Here is a 23281-nt window from a genome sequence, read left to right on the forward strand (position 1 = left end):
TTTTTTTTTAAATTCATTTCTTCCCATGGATTCTGTACACCTGCAGTGACAATTAAAAAAATACAGTTTATTCAAATTTTGTTTTAATATAAATACCTTTCAATAAAAATAATACACATTGTAGACATTTTAGAAAATTCAGATATTTATAGAGGAAAACATGCTACCTAAAATATTCCAAATTGAAGGTAACATTTTTGACAATTTATATTTCAGGGAATTTTTTTCTTAACTTGGATTTTAATTTTAACATACTTTATAATATACAAAGTTACATATGTCCATAGTTGTTATTAGTTGGTGCCAGTTGACTTCAACTCATGACAACCTTTTGCATAACAAAATGAAATGATCCTTCATGATCTTTAGTATGTATGAGCCCAATGTTGTGGCTATGTGTCAGTCCATCTTATTGAGGTTTTTCCCTCGATTTCATTGGCACTTTATCAAACTCGATGTTCTTTTTCAGTGCTTTGTCTTTATTGGTAAAGCATCCAAAGTAATAAACAAAGTTTTTTCATTTTCACTTGTAAGGAGCATTCTAGTTGTATTTCTCCTAAGACTGATTCGTTTGCAGTCCATGGTATATTCAGTAGTCTTCACCAACACAATTCAAACTCATCAACATGTCTCCTGTCTTACTTTTTCATTGTCAAGCTTTCTCATGTATATGAAAAGCACTTGAAAATACCAAGGGTGGGTCAGGTACACCTTGGTCATCAGAGTGACATCTTTGCTTTTTAATACTTTTTTAAAAGGCCCTTGTTGCACAGTGGTTAAGAGCTTGGCTGCTAACAGAAGGACGGCAGTTTTAATCCACCAGCAGTTCTTTGGAAACTGTGGGACAGTACTGCTCTCTCCTGTAGGGTTTTTATGAGTCAGAATCTACTGGATGGCAATAGGTTTGGTTTTTGTGACTGGTATGCTCAATACAGTACATAAGTGGTTTTTTGAATGCTGCGTCCATGGAGCTCCTGGGTGGCACAAATGGTTAAACATTTGACTACTGTGAAAAATAATCAAAACTCACCAAAATATGAACATAATATTTATTCTGAGCAATTATTCTGTATTCATAGCTGTAGGCTGTATGGATTCCAGAAGAAGCAAATGGCTCCAAGAAGCTAGCTACCGTGGAGCTTATAAAGAGAACAGGAGGGAGACATGCAGAAGATTAATCATTGACTAATCTTAAAATGATTGATTGAAGCCTACCCCCCACCCCCTTTACTGAGATCAACTGCTATCAGTTTATTCCTGCCTGTCTGCTAATATTTTTGCCTTCATCCACCTGCAGGCAAGAGATTTTGAAATTTATATTAAGAGGTAATGGTTTGTTGACTATTCTTTTCTAGCAGCTTAAGACAAATATACATTGCTCTAGAGCAGTTTCTGGCAGGATTTTTATGGTTGATGTTTGATTTTGTGGATAAGAAAAAGCTTAAAATCAAAGTAAGATTCCTGTTATTAATTTTTCTCTTCAATACTACTAATGGAAATGTTGCCCTTTTGAACTCGCACAGAGAAACCTTGGAAGAAAGGCCCAGTCATCTGACTTTGAAAGGTCACAGCCTTGAAAATCCTATGGAGTGTAATTCTATTCTGCAACACTAGGGGCCCCCAAGAGTAAGAAATGACTCAAGGGCAACAAGTTTGGGTTTTGGTTTTGGCTTCCATGTATATTGATTTGTCAAGTAAGTAGAATGAAATCACCGACAAGTTCAAATTCTTCATTTATTATTATGTTGTTTATAGATATACTTGTGCAGATTTTTGTTTTCTCACATTCATGAATATATACGTAACATATGTATAATCCTGTTATCTGGTACATTCTGGTACATTTCCTTCCAACCTTTTTCTATATATTTATAAATGATTGTGATCGTCACTTCCTAACAGTAGTGGGGTCCCCATACTCTCAGACTTCAATAAAATTCAAATGTAAAGTTTGTTCATGAGGCTCTGCTTTCTAGGGCTTTTTATGAAACCAAATATCTTAACTTGGGTTTCCTAAGAAACAGAGACTAAGCAAAATCTTATTAGCTAAAAGTCAGGCATGAGGTAAAATGGAAATAAGACAGGTAAGATGAGAATGTAAATTTTCTACTCTTCACGGTTTGGCATCAAAAGAAAATGTTTCTTCCACCCACCGGATTATCTTCCCAGAAAGCTATTTTATCTCAGACCTTCCACTTGAAGGAGGAGGAGAGAATGTCCCACTGTCCAATGTCCATTGGTCAACAGTGTCTCTACAGTCCTTAAATCCCCTCAAACCTGAATCACACATGCGGGAGCCTGAACAGGGCAACCTTAACCTGTGTTAAAAGATGAAGTGCAAGGGACAGGTGAGGTGCTGGGATTTTTAAGCTTTTGCATTTTTATTTATTGAGCTGAAATTTAACCTAAAATGAACCGTATTAAAACATACAAATCAGTGATATTTAGTATATTTACATTGTTGTGCAGTTATAAATTTATTTATTTATATTTTATATTTACCAAAACCAAACTCATTGCCATCCAGTCGATTCCAACTTACAGCGGCCCTATAGGACAGAGTACAACTGCCCCATAGAGTTTCAAGGAGCGACTGGTGGATTAAAACTGCTGACCTTTTGTTTAGTAGTCGTAGCACTTAACCATTATGTCACCAGGGAGTACATATTTTATATTTAGTTATTATATATTTATATATTATTTTTCATTTCTTTCCTGTTATTTTTATTTTATTTTCAATAAGTTTTTTTTTTTATATATAATGTATTTTACTATCTTATCTTTATATTACAGATTATTCAGAGGTATTAGAGCCTGAATACCACTAACGTTGAAATTAACATTGTCCAGACATGTCTACCAAGGTTTTTGGGATATGGTATATCCCATTGTTGGGGAGAGGATGAAAATAGGTAGGCAGAAGCATCTTGTCCAGTGAAAGCAGAAACATGTTGCTGCTTTTTTATATATTCTTTTTTAAGTGCTTTCAACCTTGTTTATGAAAACTGAGTATCTAAAGGTGTTAAATATTTCACTAATTTACCTATTTGCCTGAACTAGAAAATCCACCCTCCTATCTTCTGCTCTTTGATGCTGGCACAGGAAGTATAAAACTATCTCTCTCCTCTGCGAGGTGGCTTCCTGTTCCTATAAAGAGGGGTTCACTAGAATGAGATTAAAAATCAAGAGCCGGGGAGAAGAGACCGCATTATAGTGTCAAAGTATGGAGAACTTGAAGCAGATATCTGAGGAGAATAGAGTAAAAATGAATGCAAAGTGTATATCAAAATTTACCTAAAAGCAAGAGGTTTGGGCAAATGCTAAATATATTGAGCTCTGACCTGTGGTTGTCTTTCACATAATCTCATATACATTTTGTTACCATTCTACATCAATTTTAAGGCTCAGTGTTGATCTTTAAAGTGAAATTTAAAATGCCCTTCATGCAAACTACTTTCCTTCCAAAAATAATGGAAAGTACCACATCTTCTTTATGGCATTCTTCATCTCTGCATTTCTCAGTGAGTAGATCAGAGGGTTGAACATTGGAGCAAGGATGGTGTAGAAAATAGAAAGCACTTTATCTTCTGGAAATATTCTACTTGGTCTAAGTTAAATGAAGGGAACAGGCACAAAGAAGAGGACTACAACTGTTAATGTTAGGCCTACAAGTTGAAAGATGCTTGGTACAGCTTTCGGCAGGGTACACCCTGGTGGTATATGATATGGGAACATAAGACATCATCAAAATCATAAACGTCACCAATGAAATCAGATCTGAGTTGACAATTACCAGTAAACCAATTTTGTGTGTATTGGTGCAAGCCAGTTTCAGCAAAGGATACACATCACAGAAGTAGTGATCTACCTCATTGGGGCCACAGAAGGGTAAGAAGGTAGTGAGAAGAAATTGACTGGCAGAGCATATAAATCCCCCAGTACAACAAGCTATGACGATTGTGTTACACTTCTGCCTGGTCATGATGACAGTGTAGTGCAAGGGCTTACAGATGGCCACGTAGTGGTCATAGACCATCCCTGTGAGGATGAAGATCTCGATGCCTCCAAGGAAGTGAATGATAAAAAGTTGTGCCATGCAATTATTATACAAATGGTCTTCCTTTTTGCTAGAAAGTCAGTCATCAGTTTGGGTGTCACTGTGGATGTGTAGCAAAGGTTGGAGAGAGAGAGATAATTAAAGAAGAAATACATGGGTTGGTCAATTAGCTGACTGCATGTGATAGAAATCATTAGGGGCAAGTTTCCCATCCAAATAGCAATGTAACAAAATAAGAGTAATACAAAGCAGAGAATTCAAAGTTCTTGTTTTGGGTAAGGCCCAACAGAGTAAACAGTGACCTTACTCCTATTTTCCTTGATCTAATGCAGTTAAAATAAATAGCAATCATCTGAAAAGACATAATTTATAAGTCATTGTAAGAAATGTTTTTGTATAATATTGATGATACAACACATATTATACAAAGTATGTTTAATTGAACCGATGGCCATGTTTCAGAAACTGAAAATCTTTATTTAATAAGAGTATTTTTTCTGGTTAGTCTCATGATGATTTCCTTAAATATTTCAGGACATCATGTTAAATATTGATATTCATATGAATGAATGCATTCATTCAATCATATTAAAAAAAAATACTAGGCACTAATCATTTTCCAAGTCCAGTGGAACATACATCTAAGTTTTAGAAAAGATGTAGCTCTGAATTCTTACTAATTCAAAATTTGTTAAAGATGCAAGTTTTTGTTTAATGATGTAGAAGCAAATTCAAAGTTTTAGCAGTGCTCACTAGTTGAAAATATTGTGGGTGTTAGTCAGGATTGACTCCTGGTGACCCCATGAACAACGGAACAAAACTCTGCCCAGTCGTGCGACATCCTTACGATTTGTTGGGGTGTCAGTTCCATTGTGATTCGTAGAATTTTCATTGGTAATTTTTGGAAGTAGACAGCCAGGCTTTTCTTTCTAATCTGTCTTAGCCTGGAAGCTCAGCTGAAACCTGTTAGCCATCATAGCAACACTCAAGCCTCCCCTGAGAGAAAGCTGGTAGCTGTGCTGAGATGCACAGGTTGAAACTCAAATCAAATCTTCAGCATGAAAGGCAAGGATTCTACCACTGAACCACCAATGCCTCACCGTGGAATGTATGCTACCTTAAAATTATTTTATTGTAAAATAAAATGAAAAATTTACTTGATGATAAATACATATTTAAAAAATATACGATAAAAGCTCTCTGTAAGGGGTGCATATGATTGGTTTGGCTATTTTTTTGATTGCTCGTTTGACATTTTCACAGCGATTTGTGAGGGTAAAACGCTGAGATTTTAAAACCGAAATTTCTTTCTTTCTACAGGCTGTTGCTACTGTTGTTAGTTGCTCTGGAGCCCACACCTACTCATTTTGACCCCGTATGTGCAGAGTAGAACTGCTCCATTGGGTCTTCAAGGCTGTGACCTTTCAGAAACAGATTGCCAGGTTTGTCTCCTGAGGCACTTCTGTCGTGGTTTTGTGACCACAAGTCAATTCCAACACATAGCGACCATGTAGGACAGAATAGAATTGCTCCATAGGGTTTTCTAGGCTGTAATCTTTACAGGAGTAGTTCGTCAGGTCTTTTCTCCTGTGGTGACTCTGAAGGGTTTGAATCTCCCTCCAACCATTAGGTTAGCAGCTGAACACTTAACCTTTGCCCCACCAGGGATCCAAGGCTCTACTGGGTGGTTCAGAACTTTTGGGCTAGTAGTCCAACACAAGGAGGTTTCTGCCGCCCAGGAGCTCCTATTTCTACAGGCAGTTCAATTAAAATTATATACTTAACAACAAAATAAAGTGATAGTTAAAAAGTGGAGCAGAAGACAGTTTTACTTTTTTTTTTTTTTTTTTGCCTCTTGACTCAGCATATCCTATTTTTCAAGTGAATTTTCTCACAGTTTCTGAAATTGGAAGTGCATTTCTGTTTCCATATTTTTGTAACAATTTATCGATTTGCCATAAAACCCTAAAGAATCCTAATACTGACTAAAACAGAGAGAAAGTTCATGGATAGTTTACGGGGAAATGTTTATGGGTAGGCAAATAATTGGGACCTGGACAAAATTACTGAGTTACACCACAGTGTGCGAATTTGGATACTACTCATTTTATCTCCCTGAATTTACCTTATTTATAAAATGGGGTAACCTGCTCAGACTTTGCCAAAAATGGTTGTGAAGCTCAAACAAATCGACGAATGACCATTATTTTATAAACTATGGAAGCATTAATGTTTGAATTTGTTATCTAAATGTTACTGTTACTAAATTAATATTCTAACAGTTGTCAATAGCACAGCACAATAAAATTTACTGCCATATAGAAAATAAAATTGCATAATCCTAAATTCATTTTGACTAGGAAGTGAACTTTGAGATCCACTAGTCAAATCCCTTCATTCTAAATAGAATGGATTTTTGTCAAAATACACATATAGAATAGATAAAGGCATTTTGAATCTCCACATCAATCAGTAAATATTACATTAAATTAACAGGAACAATTTATGAAAACTTAGCCATTGCAGTTGGTGTTAACCAAAGCTTCTGATAATTTGGAAACATAACATAAAATTGATGACCACATCATCCAATTAGCTGTATAATTTTAGGCCTCAGAATACAACATCAGCTTTTTACCCCTTTCCTTAAAATTTATAATACATATTCTGTCCTAATTTTGTAGCTATATTTTCTTATCAATTTAATTTTAAATCCCATTCTTACCTCTCTATTTATAGATTAACTATGTTTTCCTCCAAATTAAAAACTCCATTGCACTGAAAATGGAACCATAAACTGTTAAATAAATATATGTATATATATATATTTTTTTTTTTAACAAGGTCATTTTATACAGTTTATCTGGTTTCAGAAAAAATCCATGGATGGAAGTATACCTCCCAGCGAGAACTAGGAGGTACTTCTCTGAACAAAAGCAAGCTGGGTGTTTTTATAGAAAACAAAGGGCAGGGAGAGAGAAAGAAAAAAAGAAACCACTGTTCATAATTAGGTCATGCAGAGCAAAATGTACAAAACCCTAAATGTTTAATTTGTCTCTTCAGCAAAGTCTGTTTAATGTCTGAACTAAAACTTGTGAGCAAGCATACAAATCAAAACACCTATGCCAGCAGAAATGTTTTTTGTGTATAACAAAGAGTGATAGGACATTCAAAAAGGGGTTTGAGGTAGAAGCATCTAAGCTGCTTTAAGGCTTTCACTCTTTACAGAGCCTTTTTGACTCCAGCAAGTCAAGAGGTTTAAAAACAAATTTAACAAAACAAATGAATTTATTTCTGTGGTGAAATTTTATGATTTAGAATTAGCTATTTTTTTTTAATAGGCAAGCCATTGAGAAGGAAGTGTTCTTAGCACACCTCCAATTTTACTGTATAAATATTTCCTCACCTATAAATAAAATGTCTATTTTTATTTTTTTAAATAATAATTAAAATACAGTTTGTACAGCTGCTAAAGTAACGGCATCTTAATTTGAAATAACATAAAACCATTATTTTAATCATGTGCACAGGAAAAAAAAATCTGAATTACTTCCCCCGTATCCTTCCCCTGACAATAAAACAAGATATTATGTCTCAAACATGAAATTTAGCCTCTGCAGAAACTAAGGTTATTGGAGAACTCAGAAAAAGCCAATCAGTTTGCATTTATTGATAGAAAATTAATATCCCTGCTAGTTCAATGCTTTCTGATATTCTAACCAAAAAATGTCACTAAATAATTGTATGAATCTCCAATTTTCTCCACTTCCAAAGCCACAGAAGAGGCTTTATTTCCTTCTTGGCAATTCTTCCTTTTCATGTCACCTTCCTAGTAGACCAATGAATGATTCATCATGTATAAACTCCCACCTATATTTCTAGCTCCCTAATAATAATGACAATTTCAGGCTAAGGAGCCCTGGTAGCACTATGTTACCTTTCTACATGGTGGGGAAATCTGGTTATTATGATTTCTATCTCAAGCAGCCAACTAACTAACCAGCCCATGTACTTCTTCCTTAGTTGCCTTGCTCTCTCAGACCTTTTCTACACCTCCACTGTGACACCCAAACTACTGACCAATTTACTGACAGGAAGGAAGATCATTTCCTATAAAAACTTCATGACACAACTTTTTACCATGTGTTTTTTCACAGGTACTGTGTGAGGCTTCCATCCTCACAGGAATGGCCTATGACTGGTCCATCACCATCTGCACACCACTGCACTATGCCATCATGAGAACAGGCAAAGATGTAACTCAGTTCTCATAGTGTCATGTGTGCTGGGGGGCTTCTGCATTCCCTTGGTCTATTTCTTCTTAACAATTGCTTTACCTTTCTGTGGCCTCAGTGAATTAGATAACTATTTCTATGATGTCTACCCTTTGTTGAAACAGGCCTGCACTGAGCAGATAAAATTGTTTTCTTAGTCATTGCCAATTCTGGTCTAATGGGACTAGTGATCTTCCTATTTTTGATGGCCTCCTATGTTATGATAATGTATAATTTGAGAGCACACTCTGCAGAGAGCCACTGCAAAGCACTTTCCACTTGCAGTTCCCACATCACTGTTGCATCTGGCTTTTTTGCATCTGTCATTTGTAATTATAAGACCTGCAACAACCTCTCCAGAAGATAATGTGTTTACATTTTTTTACACAATTATCGTCCCCATGCTCAACCCTCTTGTCTACACACTTAGAAACATGGAGATGAAAATGCTATAAGGCAAGTGTGGTGCAATCAGATGTTTGTGGAAAGAAAGCAAATGATTTGAAGGGCAAAATAAGACTCACATGAATTATCATCTCATGATGACTCCAGACCATGTGAAAAAAGCCAAGCCCTGAACTACAGCTTGCCATCACAGAAGTTCCTCTTTCAGTTCCTTTCCTGACTTGCTTCCCTAGTTTTTATTCTTTACTAGATTTTAAATTCTATGGAGGTAGGGGTCATGTCATGTTTATTTCATTGCTCTTTTCCTAGTAACAAGCAAATTTTATTACATATATTAGAAACTCAATAATTATGTATTGAATTAAGATATGAATTTTTTTTTTCATAACTCTGATTCTCATACACTAATGTAATCATCCACATATTTTAGTAACACATTTGGACGTTAAACATCACCACAGTGTTGTCATTTATTCCACTTCACTGATTTTTCTACTTCTGTATATGCTGGCTTCACATCTGTGACTGTGGGCAAGAAAGGCTTCTCCCGTGGTCCAATCAGCCAACGGCCAAGTCAGCCAGCCCAGACACTGAAGAAACAGGAAGCATAGTACTGGCCCAAGGCTTTTGGAGTGATTTAGGTTTATTTACATATTCTTCTCCTAGTATCATAACAGAATCTGCATATATGATAGGGCTGTTATTCATGAGGTCTGTTCTTCCAAGAAAAACGGACAACTTACGTTAAAAATACTCAAATCATGCACACACACACACACACACATACCAAGTTAAAATTTCTTACTGAAATTCTCTTTTTTTTCTAAAGGTTCTTTAGATGATTTTGGAAAAACCAGGATGGCAAAATGCCCTGACAGTGTATACCCCTTTATACATTTAAAAATCTATTTTAAAGCCTTCCATCTTAAATCACCTTTACATGTTTCATAACACTAATCACTATGTAATTTTATAGGGAACAAAATATTGAATAGTTGCAATAAAAGAAATTCAAGTCTTGCAAATCATAGGCTAATGAATCCTCTGTCCCCCAGGATCTCTCTATATAACCCCAGGACCTAGAAATACGTACCCATTTTAGAAATATGTCTCTTTGTTAGTTTGGGTGACTTTTCTAATACAGTTGTTATAGTAAAGTCACATCTTACAAATAATATCAATTATGCATGGTCACAAAGCTAGTAAATAGTTAAGATGTGCTTCAACTATCCAGCCTGCAAGATACTTAATCTATCAGAGGCGACTGACAGCTGAAATTCGCAAAGAGCAGAAAAATATCTCACATGCATACTACAGCACCGGATGGGATGTTGTGTAGAACATAATTCCCCATGCCATCTAAATCATTTCCCCTTTTTCTCTTGCCTACTAATTTTCCCAAGATTCATACTTCTTTCTCACAAGTTCATTATGCCTAAAAATTGCCTCCATTGTCCTGCTTGATATGCCATGGATGCTGCTACCCTGGCTGGTTTGACTTTCAGTCTGTATGATTAATGAGGACAGTGCACTGGAAAAAAATTTATCAAAATACATAATATTTTTAAGTAAAATATTTTATATAGCTTATAGTATTTTTGTTGTTATTGAGAATATACACAGCAGAACATATACCAATTCAACAATTTCTACATGTACAGTTCAGTGACACTGATTGCCTTCTTCGCGTAGTACAACCATTCTCTCTCTCCTTTTCTGAGTTGTTGCTCCTCTGTTAATATAAACTCACTGCCCCTTAAGTTTCCTAGCTAATATCGCAAGTTGATGTCAGTTTCATCCCACATAGGTAGATCTTAAAACAGCACAATGCTCAAGGCAGATAAATAAAAAGTTTTAAGTAAAATATTTTCATTTATCTAAATTCAAGCTGAAAAAAATTGTAGAATAATATTGACAAAATATATAGAGCACATTTGGTAATGTGGATCTGTGAGCTACACTTTCTCATACAGAAATATAAGATGGGCTCTTTGTTTCTTTTTTGTTTTTGTTGTTTTTTCTTTACTTGACTACTTAACTGCCTCCAGAGTTTTTAGTTTGATGTTAGGAAAAGTTTTAATCATCTGAGTTTCTGTTAACTCATCAGTAAAATAAAGTAGATAATTAAGTCATCATTTCAAAACTAGACTTTCTGTAGCTTTTCTTTAGGAGAAAAATATTTTCATAAATACCTTGTGCTGACTGAAATAAGTTATTATGATCTTACATTATAAGGTTACTTAAACATGTATGACGAGAAGTGGCAAAATTGTTATGCTTATAGCTCTTAGATTATAAAAATATTTTTAGAGTGCAAAGGAAATTCAAGTCAAATATTTATGTTAAAATCTTTATTTAAATATCATTTTCCAAAAGTTCATTTACAGATAATAGTAATAATTACAACAATAATAAAACAAGGTTAAGAAGTTTCCTTTGTAAGCACAATACTTAATTTCATCACTATTATTTAGGAAAAATACTTTTGTACTTTCTACACAGTTATTATTTCTTACATAAATGGTATTTGATTGTTTAAACACTACATAAATATATATATATATATTTCTGGTTTTAGCATTTTTTCAATGACTGTAGAAAATCAGGAACTAAGTGAAAAAAGTGGTTCTAAATTCCCAATGCTCCCTTTTTGATGGGGTATGCAGAGAGAATAATAGACAATACATCCACAACCAAACAAAATGCCGTCAAGTAGAATTCTACTCTCAGTGACCTTACATGCCACAGTCGAATAGCGTTATACAGTTTTCAAGGCTGGAATCTTCACAAAAGTGGACTATCACATCTTTCTCACATGGAGGGTCTAGTGGATTAGAGAAACTGACCTTTGGTTAGCAGCTGAGCACTTAACCCCTGGGCCAATAGACCATAAAAAAAAAAAAAAAAAAAGACCATATGGGCCCTTTAAATCTGGGTTGGAAGATACCAATGGAGCACATGTACTTTTGGATATTCATTGGAACCAAAGCAGAGAAAGGTTAGAAATGTGGGCTCTGATTTGCAACCTATGGACAAAACCCAAAGAAAAAAATACCAAAAAAAAGTACAAAAGTTGAACTCAAATTACCAGGAAAATTTAAATAAGAGACACAGATCAATAAAGAAACAAGGAAGTAGTTCAAGGTAAATTATAATATTAATGAACTGATGTCAGTGGCTGTGCTTATGTTTCTTATGGTCAGTTCCTGCTTTAATAAAATTAAGATGGGGCAAACTAACTTGAATAGGGTGTGCAGTGCGGAGTATACTTACCTTTCAATACATTTGCCTTCCAATAAAAAGCGGATTGTGGCACCACACTTTCCTCATGGCATTCTTCATCTCCAAGTTTCTCAAAGTGTAGATCAGGGGGTTAAACATGGGAGCAATGATGGTGAAGAAAAGAGCAAACACTTTGTCTTCTGGAAAAGTTACAGCTGGTCTAATATAAACGTACAAGACAGGCACAAACAATATAACCACAACTGTTATGTGGGAACTGCAAGTGGAAAGAGCTTTGCTGCGGCTTTTGGCAGGATAGACCCTGATGGTGGACAAAATCAAGAAGTAAGACAGCATCAAGGCAACAAAATTCACCAAACCCATCATGCCTGAATTGGCGACAACCAGGATCCCGACGCTGTATGTGTCAGTGCAGGCCAGTTTCAGCAAAGGATAGACATCGCAGAAGTAGTGATCTATCTCATTGGGGCCACAGAAGGGTAGGTTAATAGTGAGGAGACATTGCATAAATGAATGCAGAAATGCCCCAGTACAGCAAGCAAAGACCAATACATAACACCTCCTCCTGCTCATGATGACTGTGTAGTGCAGGGGTTTGCAGATGGCCACATAGCGATCATAGGCCATGATTGTGAGGATGAAGATTTCAACCCCCCCAAAGACGTGCATAGAAAAAAGCTGTGCCATGCAGCTAGCATAAGAAATTCTGGTCCTTTCTTTCAGTAAGTCAGTGAGAAGCTTGGGCGTCACCGTTGAGGTATAACACAGGTCTGAGAAAGCAAGGTAATTAAGAAAGAAATACATGGGTTGACCTATTAGCTGACTGCAAGTGATGGAAATGATTATGAGCAAGTTTCCCATCCAAATAGCTATGTAACAAAATAAGAATAATAGAAAGCACAAACTTTTAATTGTCTTGTTCTGGGAAAGCCCCAAAAGTATAAACTCAGTGACATTATTGATATTTTCCATGGTCTGATGCAGTGAATTCTCAGAGGGTATAACTGGAAAAAAGTGACAAGTTAGCATCAGAAATATTCACTAAGCATGGTGTGAATCAGAGAGAGTATAGTAATAACAAGTTATTCAAGCAGCTCTCCTACACCATATTTAAGTCATTAATTCTAAACCCTGTACTGGTAGGTTTACCATATAACTTACCGTTCTGATCAGGTTATTTGGGGAGTGAATTGGAGTGAGAGTAATAGTTATAATAGCTCAAGGCAAAAATTAAGATTTACAGTCAGCCTATGGATGAGATGCAAATGTGAGCTTACAGAGAATGCATTTCTTTTCCTGGAGTAGCCTGTCATCTTGATAGGATGAAGAAGGACCAGGACCAAGTGTGCTATTGTAGGTTCAAATCCTGTCTTTATTTAAATTTTGGTATACCATTTATTGTGCATTTTTGCATCATTAAAAAAATATATTTTGTACACCCTTTTAGTTCAGTAATGAAGTCCCTCCTGAGATTCAATCTTCAGCCAAAGGTTAGACAGTCCCGTAAAAGAAAACAAGGCTAAAAGGGCACAATAGCCCAGGGGCAAGTACTAGAATGTAGGAGGGGACAGGAGAGCTGGTAACAGGGAACTCAAGGTTGAGAAGGGAGAGTGTTGACAAGTTGTGGGGCTGGCAAGCAATGTCTTAAACAATACGTGTACTAACCGTTTAATGAGAAGTTGGTAAGTACACTAATAAATATTTAATCAAAATATTACTTACCTTGATTATTTAGTTGTTTACATCCAGGGTAAGTATCATGTTTGACTCATGTTAACCCTGACACTGTTAAAAGTTTAATCTATATTAACAACATTATAAACCCAGTATACAAAAAAAAAATAAATAAATAACAACATTATGGAGAGCAATAAAAAAGATAGGATAACATTTGAAGCCTAAGTGACTGTGATAGTTCTTCTATTCTCAGAATTATTCTAGGAACTTTTATGTTAGTTCGTCCTGCAATCCGTGTTTTTTCACCCAAAAAGTGAGAGCAGAGATGAAATTTTGCCAACAGATTCCAAGCTATATTCTCTTATTAGTCATAATTCTGCACCTTAGCAAAAAAAAAAAAAAAAAAAACCAGCAAGCCTTTCTTTTTTCTGTACAATTCACCCATTCTCTCTAGCACTCATTAAATGCACCCCACGTTGGTGCCCCGGAGACTCTGATACTAAAATGTCTAAACCCATAACATCGTGCTATTAATTACCTACTGTATGCTTCTCACACAAGTAGTAGCAAAGTAGAAAGGGAGCAATGAATTTCCACTTTAGAGCATCCCTTAATTTCTTTGACTTGTGCCTTTTTCTCTATAGCTATCCTTTCTCCTTTACCTAAAATGCAAGTCAGTCACTTTATTCATCTATCAACTTCTTCAATATCTCCATTAATAAGCTCTGTATATGCACCGAATACAATCATTATTTCCTTCATGAATTTCCCGATATTATACAAAAAAAAAAAGCTTTATTTTCACATCTGCCCCGGGGTAGGACAGGAATCGTTCAATGGATTTTACTTAAATAGTGGGAAGTTATTTTCAAATGTTTGCAAAAGCTTGTAAAAAAGAGGGCAAATCACATTTCAGAAGGATTAAAATCAGCATATTTTGAGAGAAAAAATGTAATTTATATTATCTAGATATAAGTGCATGTATAGATATGCAAACTTAATTTCTTCTGTTTGATGCAATGTTTTTTTTACTATTAGTTGGTTGAATTTTCACTTACCAAGCGATTTCCTCGTAAATAAATTCTTTTAGCTCTGAGTCAAAGACAGCATCCTGAACTTACACTGTAGTCAGGATAAATGCTTACCATCCACGCTATCCACGCTACACATTAATAACTTTCACCATCCAATCAGCCTTGGCTGTTCCCTGAAGACAGGAATATTCTCTCCAGATTTCTGTAACTAATAGGAAATAAATGTCCTCACCAACATCTATGTCGAAAATGTTCTTTTTTTTTTTTTTTTTCCTACCCAAAAGTTGTATCTGCTGCGGGTCTCAGGGGTGGAAATTACATATAATTTGGTGTTTAATTTTCCATGGAATTTAAAGTGACTTAACTGAGATACAATTACCCCATTCTTCAGTCTCCCCTTTTTTTGTGGGAAGAAAAATCTCCCAAAAGAAATGTTGGCCAAACGTGCCGCTGAAATTGGTTTCATTCTTCTCGAGTTCTGAACGCACGGGTATGTCAAGGTCAATAAATCTTTATATCCTGTGTATTTGGATCATAAACCAATGGTTCATATTCATTCGATGTTAATAGGCCATGAAGCAAATGCTTTACGTTGTGACCAATTCTGAGGAACCAGTTGGTGGTGAGGTCTGAGCAGAGGCAAAATGGAAAACGCCAAAGCAACGCTAGGGCAGGGACATGGGACCCAAGATGTGAATTTTGGTTTGTCCCATAATAAGTTGTTTGTTCGGGTTTAAGTTGTTTGAAAAGTGGCTGGAGCGCTTCCTGTGCACTATTTCCAGTCCAAATGGCTCCACATCTCACTCCAGTCCTGGCAGAGGCCAGCGGTTCTCTGCAGGTGCGAACTACGGCCTTTCTGCCTGCCCGCCTCTGCTCAACCACATCTCACTCCGGTCCTGGCAGAGGCCAGCGGTTCTTTGCAGGTGCGAAGTACAGCCTTTCTGCCTGCTCGTCGCTGCTCATCCACATCTTACTCCAGTCGTGGCAGAGGCCAGCGGTTATTTGCAGGTGAGAACTACAGCCTTTCTGCCTGCTCACCTCTGCTCATCCACATCTTACTGCAGTCCTGGCAGAGGCCAGCGGTTCTTTGCAGGTGCGAACTACAGCCTTACTGCCCGCTCACCTCTGCTCGAAAAACTCCTCCGGTGGCCTTGGGCTTGTCTGACTACAGTTTGGGGTGCCGCAGGCACCCACGGGACACCTGGGAAGGGCAATCTGGAAATATGTGGAAGTTACAGCCTGCTGAGCCACACTTGACCTGTAAGGACAATGGGACCTGACAGAAAAATATGCCCCTTCTTTGTCCTCAGGCAGAGATGAGTTTCCTAAGGTTCCTGGAAGGTCTCTCAGAAGACACATCAGTCATCAAGGGCGTGGCCAACAATATGCTCTGTCTTAATATTGCCTCTCTTCCCCTGCTTTATTCTTCCTGTCCCACATTCCTACCAGTTGGGACTATTTCCCAAATAAACCGCTCCTATTTTATGTAAGTATTTATGTAAGTATTGCCTCAGGCTGTGAATGTAGGAAACCAAGACTACTACAAAGGGAATTTTTGTTTAGTTCAATCCAGTGCTTCTACCCACTCAAATTTTATTTAGGATTGGCAGGGTTGATTTTCTTTTTCTCCTAGATGTCTTCCGTGTCTTGAAATAAGTGGTAGCAAATCATCTCTTCCCCTAAACTCCCTTAGAGTGTCTGACAGAGTTCACATGGATCCCTCATTTCTGTCATTTTAGATACCTTCTCCTTGGCCAGGCACACTTTGCTTTTATATCAATATTCTACTCTTGTTTTGAAATTCCTTTCTTCTCATGAATTCTCTCTACACCTGCAGAGATAATTTTGAATAAAATGCTTGATTCAAATTTTGTTTTAATATAAATACCTGTCATGGATTGAATTGTGTCCCTCAAGAATATGTGTCAACTTAGTTAAGCCATGATCCCCAGTATTGTGTGGTTGTCCTCCATTTTGTGATTTTCCGATGTGTTATAAACCATAACTTCTGCCTGTGGCTAAAGAGGATTAGGGTGACATGTAACACCCTTGACAGGTCACATCCCTGAACCAATGTAAAGGGAGTTTCCCTGGGGTGTAGCCTGTACCCCCTTTGATCTTATTGTTGTTGTTGTTAGGTGCCATCAAGTAGGTTCCGACTTGTAGGGACTCTATGCACCACAGGGTAGTCCTGCGCCATCCTTACCATCATTGTTATGCTTGAGCTCATTGTTGCAGCCACTGTGTCAATCCATCTCGTTAAGGGTCTTCCTTTTTTCTGCTGACCCTGTACTTTACCAAGCATGATGTCATTCGCCAGGGACTGATCCCTCCTGACAACATGTCCAAATTATGTAAGACACGATCTCGCTATCCTTGCTTCTAAGGAGAATTGGGACTGTACTTCTTCCAAGACAGATTTGTTCGTTCATTTGGCAAACCGTGATACATTCAATATTCTTCATCAACAGCACAATTCAAAGGTGTCAGCTATTCTTGGGTTTTCCTTATTCATTGTCCAGCTTTCACATGTGTATGAGGCAATTGAACATACCATGGCTTAGGTCAGGTGCACCTTAGTCTTCAGGGTGACATCTTTGCTCCTCAACATTTTGAAGAGGTCCTTGCAGCAGATTTGCCCAATTCAATGACTCTTTTGATTTCTTGACTGCTGCTTCCATGGCTGTTGATTGTGGATCCAAGTAAAATGAAACTCTTGACAACTTCAATCTTTTCTCCTTTTATCATGATGTGGCTTATTGGACCAGTTGTGAGAGTTTTTGTTTTCTTTATGTTAAGGTGCAATCTGTACTGAAGGCTGTGGTCTTTCATCTTCATTAGTAAGTGCTTCAGGTCCTCTTCACTTTCAGCAAGCAAGTTGGTGTCATCTACTTAATGCAGGTTGTTAATGAGTTTTCCTCCAATCCTGATGCCCTGTTCTTCATATAGTCAACCTTCTCGGATTATTTGCTCAGCATACAGATTGAAGAGGTATGGCCAAAGGATATAACCCTGACACACACCTTTCCTGACTTTAAACCAATCAGTATCCCCTTGTTCTGTCCGAACAACTGCCTCTTGATCTATGTACAGGTTCCTCATGAGCACAGTTAAGTGTTCTGGAATACCCATTCTTCACAATATTATCCATAATTTGTTATGATCTACACAGTAGAATGCCTTTGCATAGTCAATAAAACCCAGGTAAACATCCTTCTGGCATTCTCTGCTTTTAGCCAGGATCCATCTGACATCAGCAATGATATCCCAGGTTCCATGTCCTCTTCTGAATGGAACCTGAATTTCTGGCAGTTCCCTGTCGATATACTGCTGCACCTGCTTTTGAATGATCTTCAGCAAAATTTTTCTTGCTTATGATATTAATGATATTGTTCTATAATTTCCACATTCAGTTGGATCACCTTTCTTGGGAATAGGCATAAATATGAATCTCTTCCAGTTGGTTGGCAAGGTAGCTGCCTTCCAAATTTCTTGGCATAGAGGAGTCATCACTTTCAGCCCTGCATCCATTTGTTGAAACATCTCATTTGATATTCTGTCAATTCCTGGAGGCTTGTTTTTCACTAATGCTTTCAGGGCAGCTTGGGTTTCATCCTTCAGTACCATCGGTTCCTGATCATATGCTACCTCTTGAAACGGTTCCTTGTTGACTAATTCTTTTTGATATAATGACTCTGTGTATTCCTTAAATCTTCTTTTGATGCTTCCTGTGTCATTTAATATTTTCCCCATAGAATCCTTCACTATTGCAACTTGAGGCTTGAATTTTTTCTTCAATTCTTTCAGCTTGAGAAACACCTCACATGTTCTTCCCTTTTGGTTTTCTATCTCCAGCTGTTTGCAGATGTCATTGCAATACTTTACCTTGTCTTCTCGAGCTGCCCTTTGAAATCTTCTGTTCAGTTCTTTTACTTCATCATTTCTTCCTTTTGCTTTAGCTGCTCAACATTTAAGAGCAAGTTTCAGAGTCTCCTCTGACATCCATCTTGGTCTTTTCTTTCTTTCCTGACTTTTCAATGTCCTTTTGCTTTCTTTGTTTATGATGTCCTTAATGTCATTCCACAACTTGTCTAGTCTTTAGTCATTAGTTTTAGATCTGCCAAATCTGTTCTTGAGATGATGTCTAAATTCAGGTGGGATATACTCAAGGTCATATTTTGGCTCTCGTGGACTTGCTCTGATTTTCTTCAGTTTCAGCTTGAACTTGCGTATGAGAAGTTGATGGTCTGTTCCACAGTCAGCCCCTGGTCTTGTTCTTACTGATGATATTGAGACTTTCCTTTGTCTCTTTCCACAGATGTAGTCGATTTGATTCCTCTGTATTCCATCTGGCGAGGTACATGTGTATAGTTGCCGTTTATGTTGGTGAGAGAAGGAAGGTATTTGCAATGAAGAAATTATTGGTCTTGCAAAATTCTATCATTGGATCTCTGATCTGCAGCATTGTTTCTATTACCAAGGCCATATTTTCCAACTACCATTCCTTCTTCTTTGTTTCCGACTTTCGTTTTCCAATCACCAGTAATTATCAATGCATCCTTATTGCATGTTTGATTAATTTCAGACTGCAGAAGCAGACAAAAATCTTCAATTTCTTCACCTTTGGCCTTAGTGGTTGGTGCATAAATTTGAATAATAGTCATATTAAGTAGTTTTCCTTGTAAGAGTATGGATATTATCTTATCACTGACAGCATTGTACTTCAGGATACATCTTGAAATGTTCTTTTTGATGATGAGTGCCACACCATTCCTCTTCAAGTTGTCATTCCTGGCATAGCGGACTATGTGTTTGTCCAATTTAAAATGGCAAATACCAATCCATTTCAGCTCACTAATGCCTAGGATATTGATGTTTATGTGTTCCATTTCATTTTTGATGATTTCCAATTTTCCTAGATTTATACTTTGTACCTTCCAGGTTCTGATTATTAATGGATGTTTACACCTGTTTCTTCTCATTTAGAATCATGCCACATCAGCAAATGAAGGTCCCAAAAGCTTTAATCTATCCATGTCATTAAGGTTGATTCTACTTTGAGGAGGCAACTCTTTCCTGGTCGTCTTTTGAGTGCCTTTCAACTTGTGATGCTCATTTTCTGGTACTACATCAGACAATGTTCTGCTGCTATTCATAAGGTTTTCACTGGATAATTCTTTTCAGAAATAGACTCCTGGGTCCTTCTTCCCAATCTTTCTTAGTCTGGAAGCTCAGCTCCTTGGGTGACCCTCCTGGTATCTGAAAACTGGTGGGATAGCTTTCAGCATCACAGCAACAAGCAAGCCCCCCACAGTACAACGAACTGACAGGCACATTGGGCCTTTTATAAGAGATAAAAGGAAAGGGAAGCAAGCAGAGAGTGGGGACTTCATGCCACCAAGAATGCAGTGCCAGGAGCTGGGCACGACCTTTGGACCCAGTGTTCCTGTGTGGAGAAGGTCCCAGACCAAGGGAAGACTGGACTGATGGTGAGAACCTTCCTCCACAGCTGACAGAGAAAGCCTTCCCCTGAAGCTAACACCCGAATCTGGGCTTGTAGCCTACCAAACTGCAAGAGAATAAATTTCTTTTTGTTAAAGCCATCAACTTGTGGTATTTCTGCTATAAGCAGCAGTAAATGACTAAGACAATACCTATAAATAAAAATAATGAATCCACATTTTAGACATTTTAGAAAACGCAGATAACCATAACTCAAAACATATTATTCCAAATATTGCAAATTAAAGGTAGCACTTTGACACTTTATATTGTCAGGGATTTTTTTTTTTTCCTTAGGCATGACTTTTATTTAACATATTTTATAATATACAAAATTATATAAACATTCATATATGTATGTATGTATAGACAGATTGATAGATGATAAATGCATAAGTAGATGGATAGATAGAGTCATGGATTGAATTATGTCCCCCATAAGATATGTGTCAACTTGGTTAGGTCACGATTCCCAGTATTGTGTGGTTGTCCTCCATTTTGTGATTGTAATTTTATGTTAGGAGCATTAGTGTGGGATTGTAACACCACCCTTTCTCAGGTCACCTTCCTGATTCAAGGTGAAGGGAGTTTCCCTGGGGTGTGGACTGCACCACCTTTCATCTCTCAAGAGGTAAAAGGAAAGGGAAGCAAGCAGAGAGTTGGGGACTTCATACCAAGAAAGTAGCACCTGAACAGAGCACATCTTTTGGACCAGAGTTCCCTGCTCCTGAGAATCTCCATTGACCAGGGGTAGATTGTGGACAAGAACTTTCCTCCAGAATCAACAAAGAGAGAAGAGAAAGCTTTCTCCTGGAGCTGACACCCTGAATGTGGACTTGTAACCTACTAGACTATGAGAGAATAAATTTCTCTTTGTTAAAGCCATCCACTTGTGGTATTTCTGTCATGCCAGGACTAGATAACTAAGACAGGTAGATACATAGATAGATACATAGATAGTTGTTTTTAGTCGGCAGCTAGTCAACTCCAACTCATTAAGACCTTATGTACAAAAGAATTAAACGTTTTTTGTCATCATTAGTATACTTGGTACCAATATTGTGGCTATTGTGTCAAGCCACCTCATTGAGTGTTTCATGCGTTTACACTGACACTCTACCAAACTTGATGTCTTTCTCTAGTGATTGATCTTTCCTGATAAATTGTCCAAAGTAAGCAAGAAAAAGTTTCCTGATCCTCGCTCCTAAGGAGCATTCTGGTTGGTTGTATTTCTTCTAAAATTGTTTTGTTTGCAGTCCATTGAATATTATAGTCTTCACCAACACCACAATTCAAACTTATCAACATTTCTTCTGTCTTCATTTTTCATTATCCCATTTCCTCATACATATTACCAAAAACAAAAAACCCATTGCCATTGAGTCTGACTCATAGTGACCCTATAGGACTGAGTAGAAATGCTCCTTAGGGTTTCCAAGGAGTGCCTGGTGGATTCGACTACCAACAATTTGGTTAGCAGTGCAGCTCTTAACCACCTCGCCACCAGGGTTTCCTCATGGTATTAGGCAATTGAAAATACCAGGCTTGGGTCAGGCACACCTTGGCCACCAGAGTAACATCTTTTCTTTTAATACTTTAAGATAGCATTTTGTGACTGATTTGCCCAACACAATGCATCGCTGGTTTTTTGACTGCTGCTACCATGGAGTCACTGGGTGGCACAAATTGTTAAATGTTTGACTACTCTTAAAAATAATCAAAACTCATCAAAATTTGAACCTAAGGTTTACTCTGAGGAGTTATCCTATATGCCCATAAAGAGGTCATTTTGATTCTAGCAAAAGTAAGTGACTCAAAGAAGTTAGGCATAATGAGGTTTATGAAGAGAAGAGTAGGAATACAGAAGATTAAACATTTGCTAATCTTAACATGATTGATTGAAACCTGCCTTCTCGTTTTGCTGAGATCAGCTAATATCAGTTTACTTCTGGTATGGCTGCTAATAATTTGGCCTTCCACCCAACTTCAGCCAACAGACTTTTTGAGATTTGTTTTAGGAGGTAATGGATTGTTGACTCTTCTCATCTAGCAGGATAAGAGAAATTTATATTGGTGTAGAGAAGTTTCTGTCAGGCTTTTTTATGGTCAATATTTTGTTTCATGAATAAGAAAAACTTTAAATCCAACTGTTTTGTTCTGTTGTGCATAGGGTCGCTACGATTCAGAACCGACTCGACGGCACCTAACAACAACAACAACAAAGATGTGTTATTACTTTTCCTCTTCAATATTACTAATGGAAAGTTTGGCAGCTTGAACCCAACTAGAAACCCATTGGAAGAAAGACTTAGTGACCTGCTTCTGAAAGGTCACAGTCTTGAAAACCCTATGGCATATAACTCTTGGGACCCCTAAGAGTCAAAAAAAATAATTTGATAGCAACAAATTTGGCTTTTGGTTTTGTCTTCCATGGACATTGATTATGGATCCAGGTAGAGTGAAATCACTGACAAGCTCAATTTCTTCTTCATTTATCATGATGTTTTTGATTGATCCAGTTGTGATGATTTTTGTTTTCTTCACATTCATGTACACAAACACATATAAATATTATACATATTATATATATATATATATATATATATATATATATATATATATATATATATATATATAAAATCTCTGAATAGTCCTGTTATCACTGTGGTATATTTCCTTCCAACAGGTTTCCATATGTTTAATATGGTTGCAATCGCCACTTCCCACCAGCAGTGGGATCCCCTTTACTCTTAGACTTCTGTAAAAATCAAAATCTAAAATTCCATCATGAACGTCTGCTTTCTAGGGCCACTTCTGATATTAAATATCTAAACCTGAGCTTCCTAAGAAACAGAGACTAAGCAAAACCTTATTAGCTAAAAGTCAGGAGTGAGATAAAATGGAAATAAGACAGGGAAGATAAGAATGTGAATTATCTAACTGGTTACTCGTTGGCATCAAAAGCAAATATTTCTTCCACTCACTGGATTGTTGTCCCAGAAAGGCATATAAAATATTGTATCTCAGGCATTCCACTTGGAAGGAGGAAGAGAGAATGTCTCATGGTCCAATGTCCATTGGTCAGCATT

At 37.1% G+C, this 23281-nt stretch overlaps 1 protein-coding gene and 1 pseudogene across 1 annotated transcript; both read right to left on the reverse strand.

Annotated features, from left to right (window-relative positions):
• Positions 1 to 3450: 3450 nt before the first annotated feature.
• LOC126080370 (olfactory receptor 4P4-like) lies at positions 3451 to 4421 on the reverse strand (annotated as a pseudogene).
• Positions 4422 to 12012: 7591 nt separating this feature from the next.
• LOC126080371 (olfactory receptor 4P4-like) lies at positions 12013 to 12951 on the reverse strand. Its single transcript, XM_049891609.1, has one exon. It carries the CDS (start codon positions 12949 to 12951, stop codon positions 12013 to 12015), a length of 939 nt encoding a protein of 312 aa, XP_049747566.1.
• Positions 12952 to 23281: the final 10330 nt, after the last annotated feature.

Source organism: Elephas maximus, chromosome 7 (assembly GCF_024166365.1).
Source record: "Elephas maximus indicus isolate mEleMax1 chromosome 7, mEleMax1 primary haplotype, whole genome shotgun sequence".
Classification (NCBI taxonomy): domain Eukaryota; kingdom Metazoa; phylum Chordata; class Mammalia; order Proboscidea; family Elephantidae; genus Elephas; species Elephas maximus.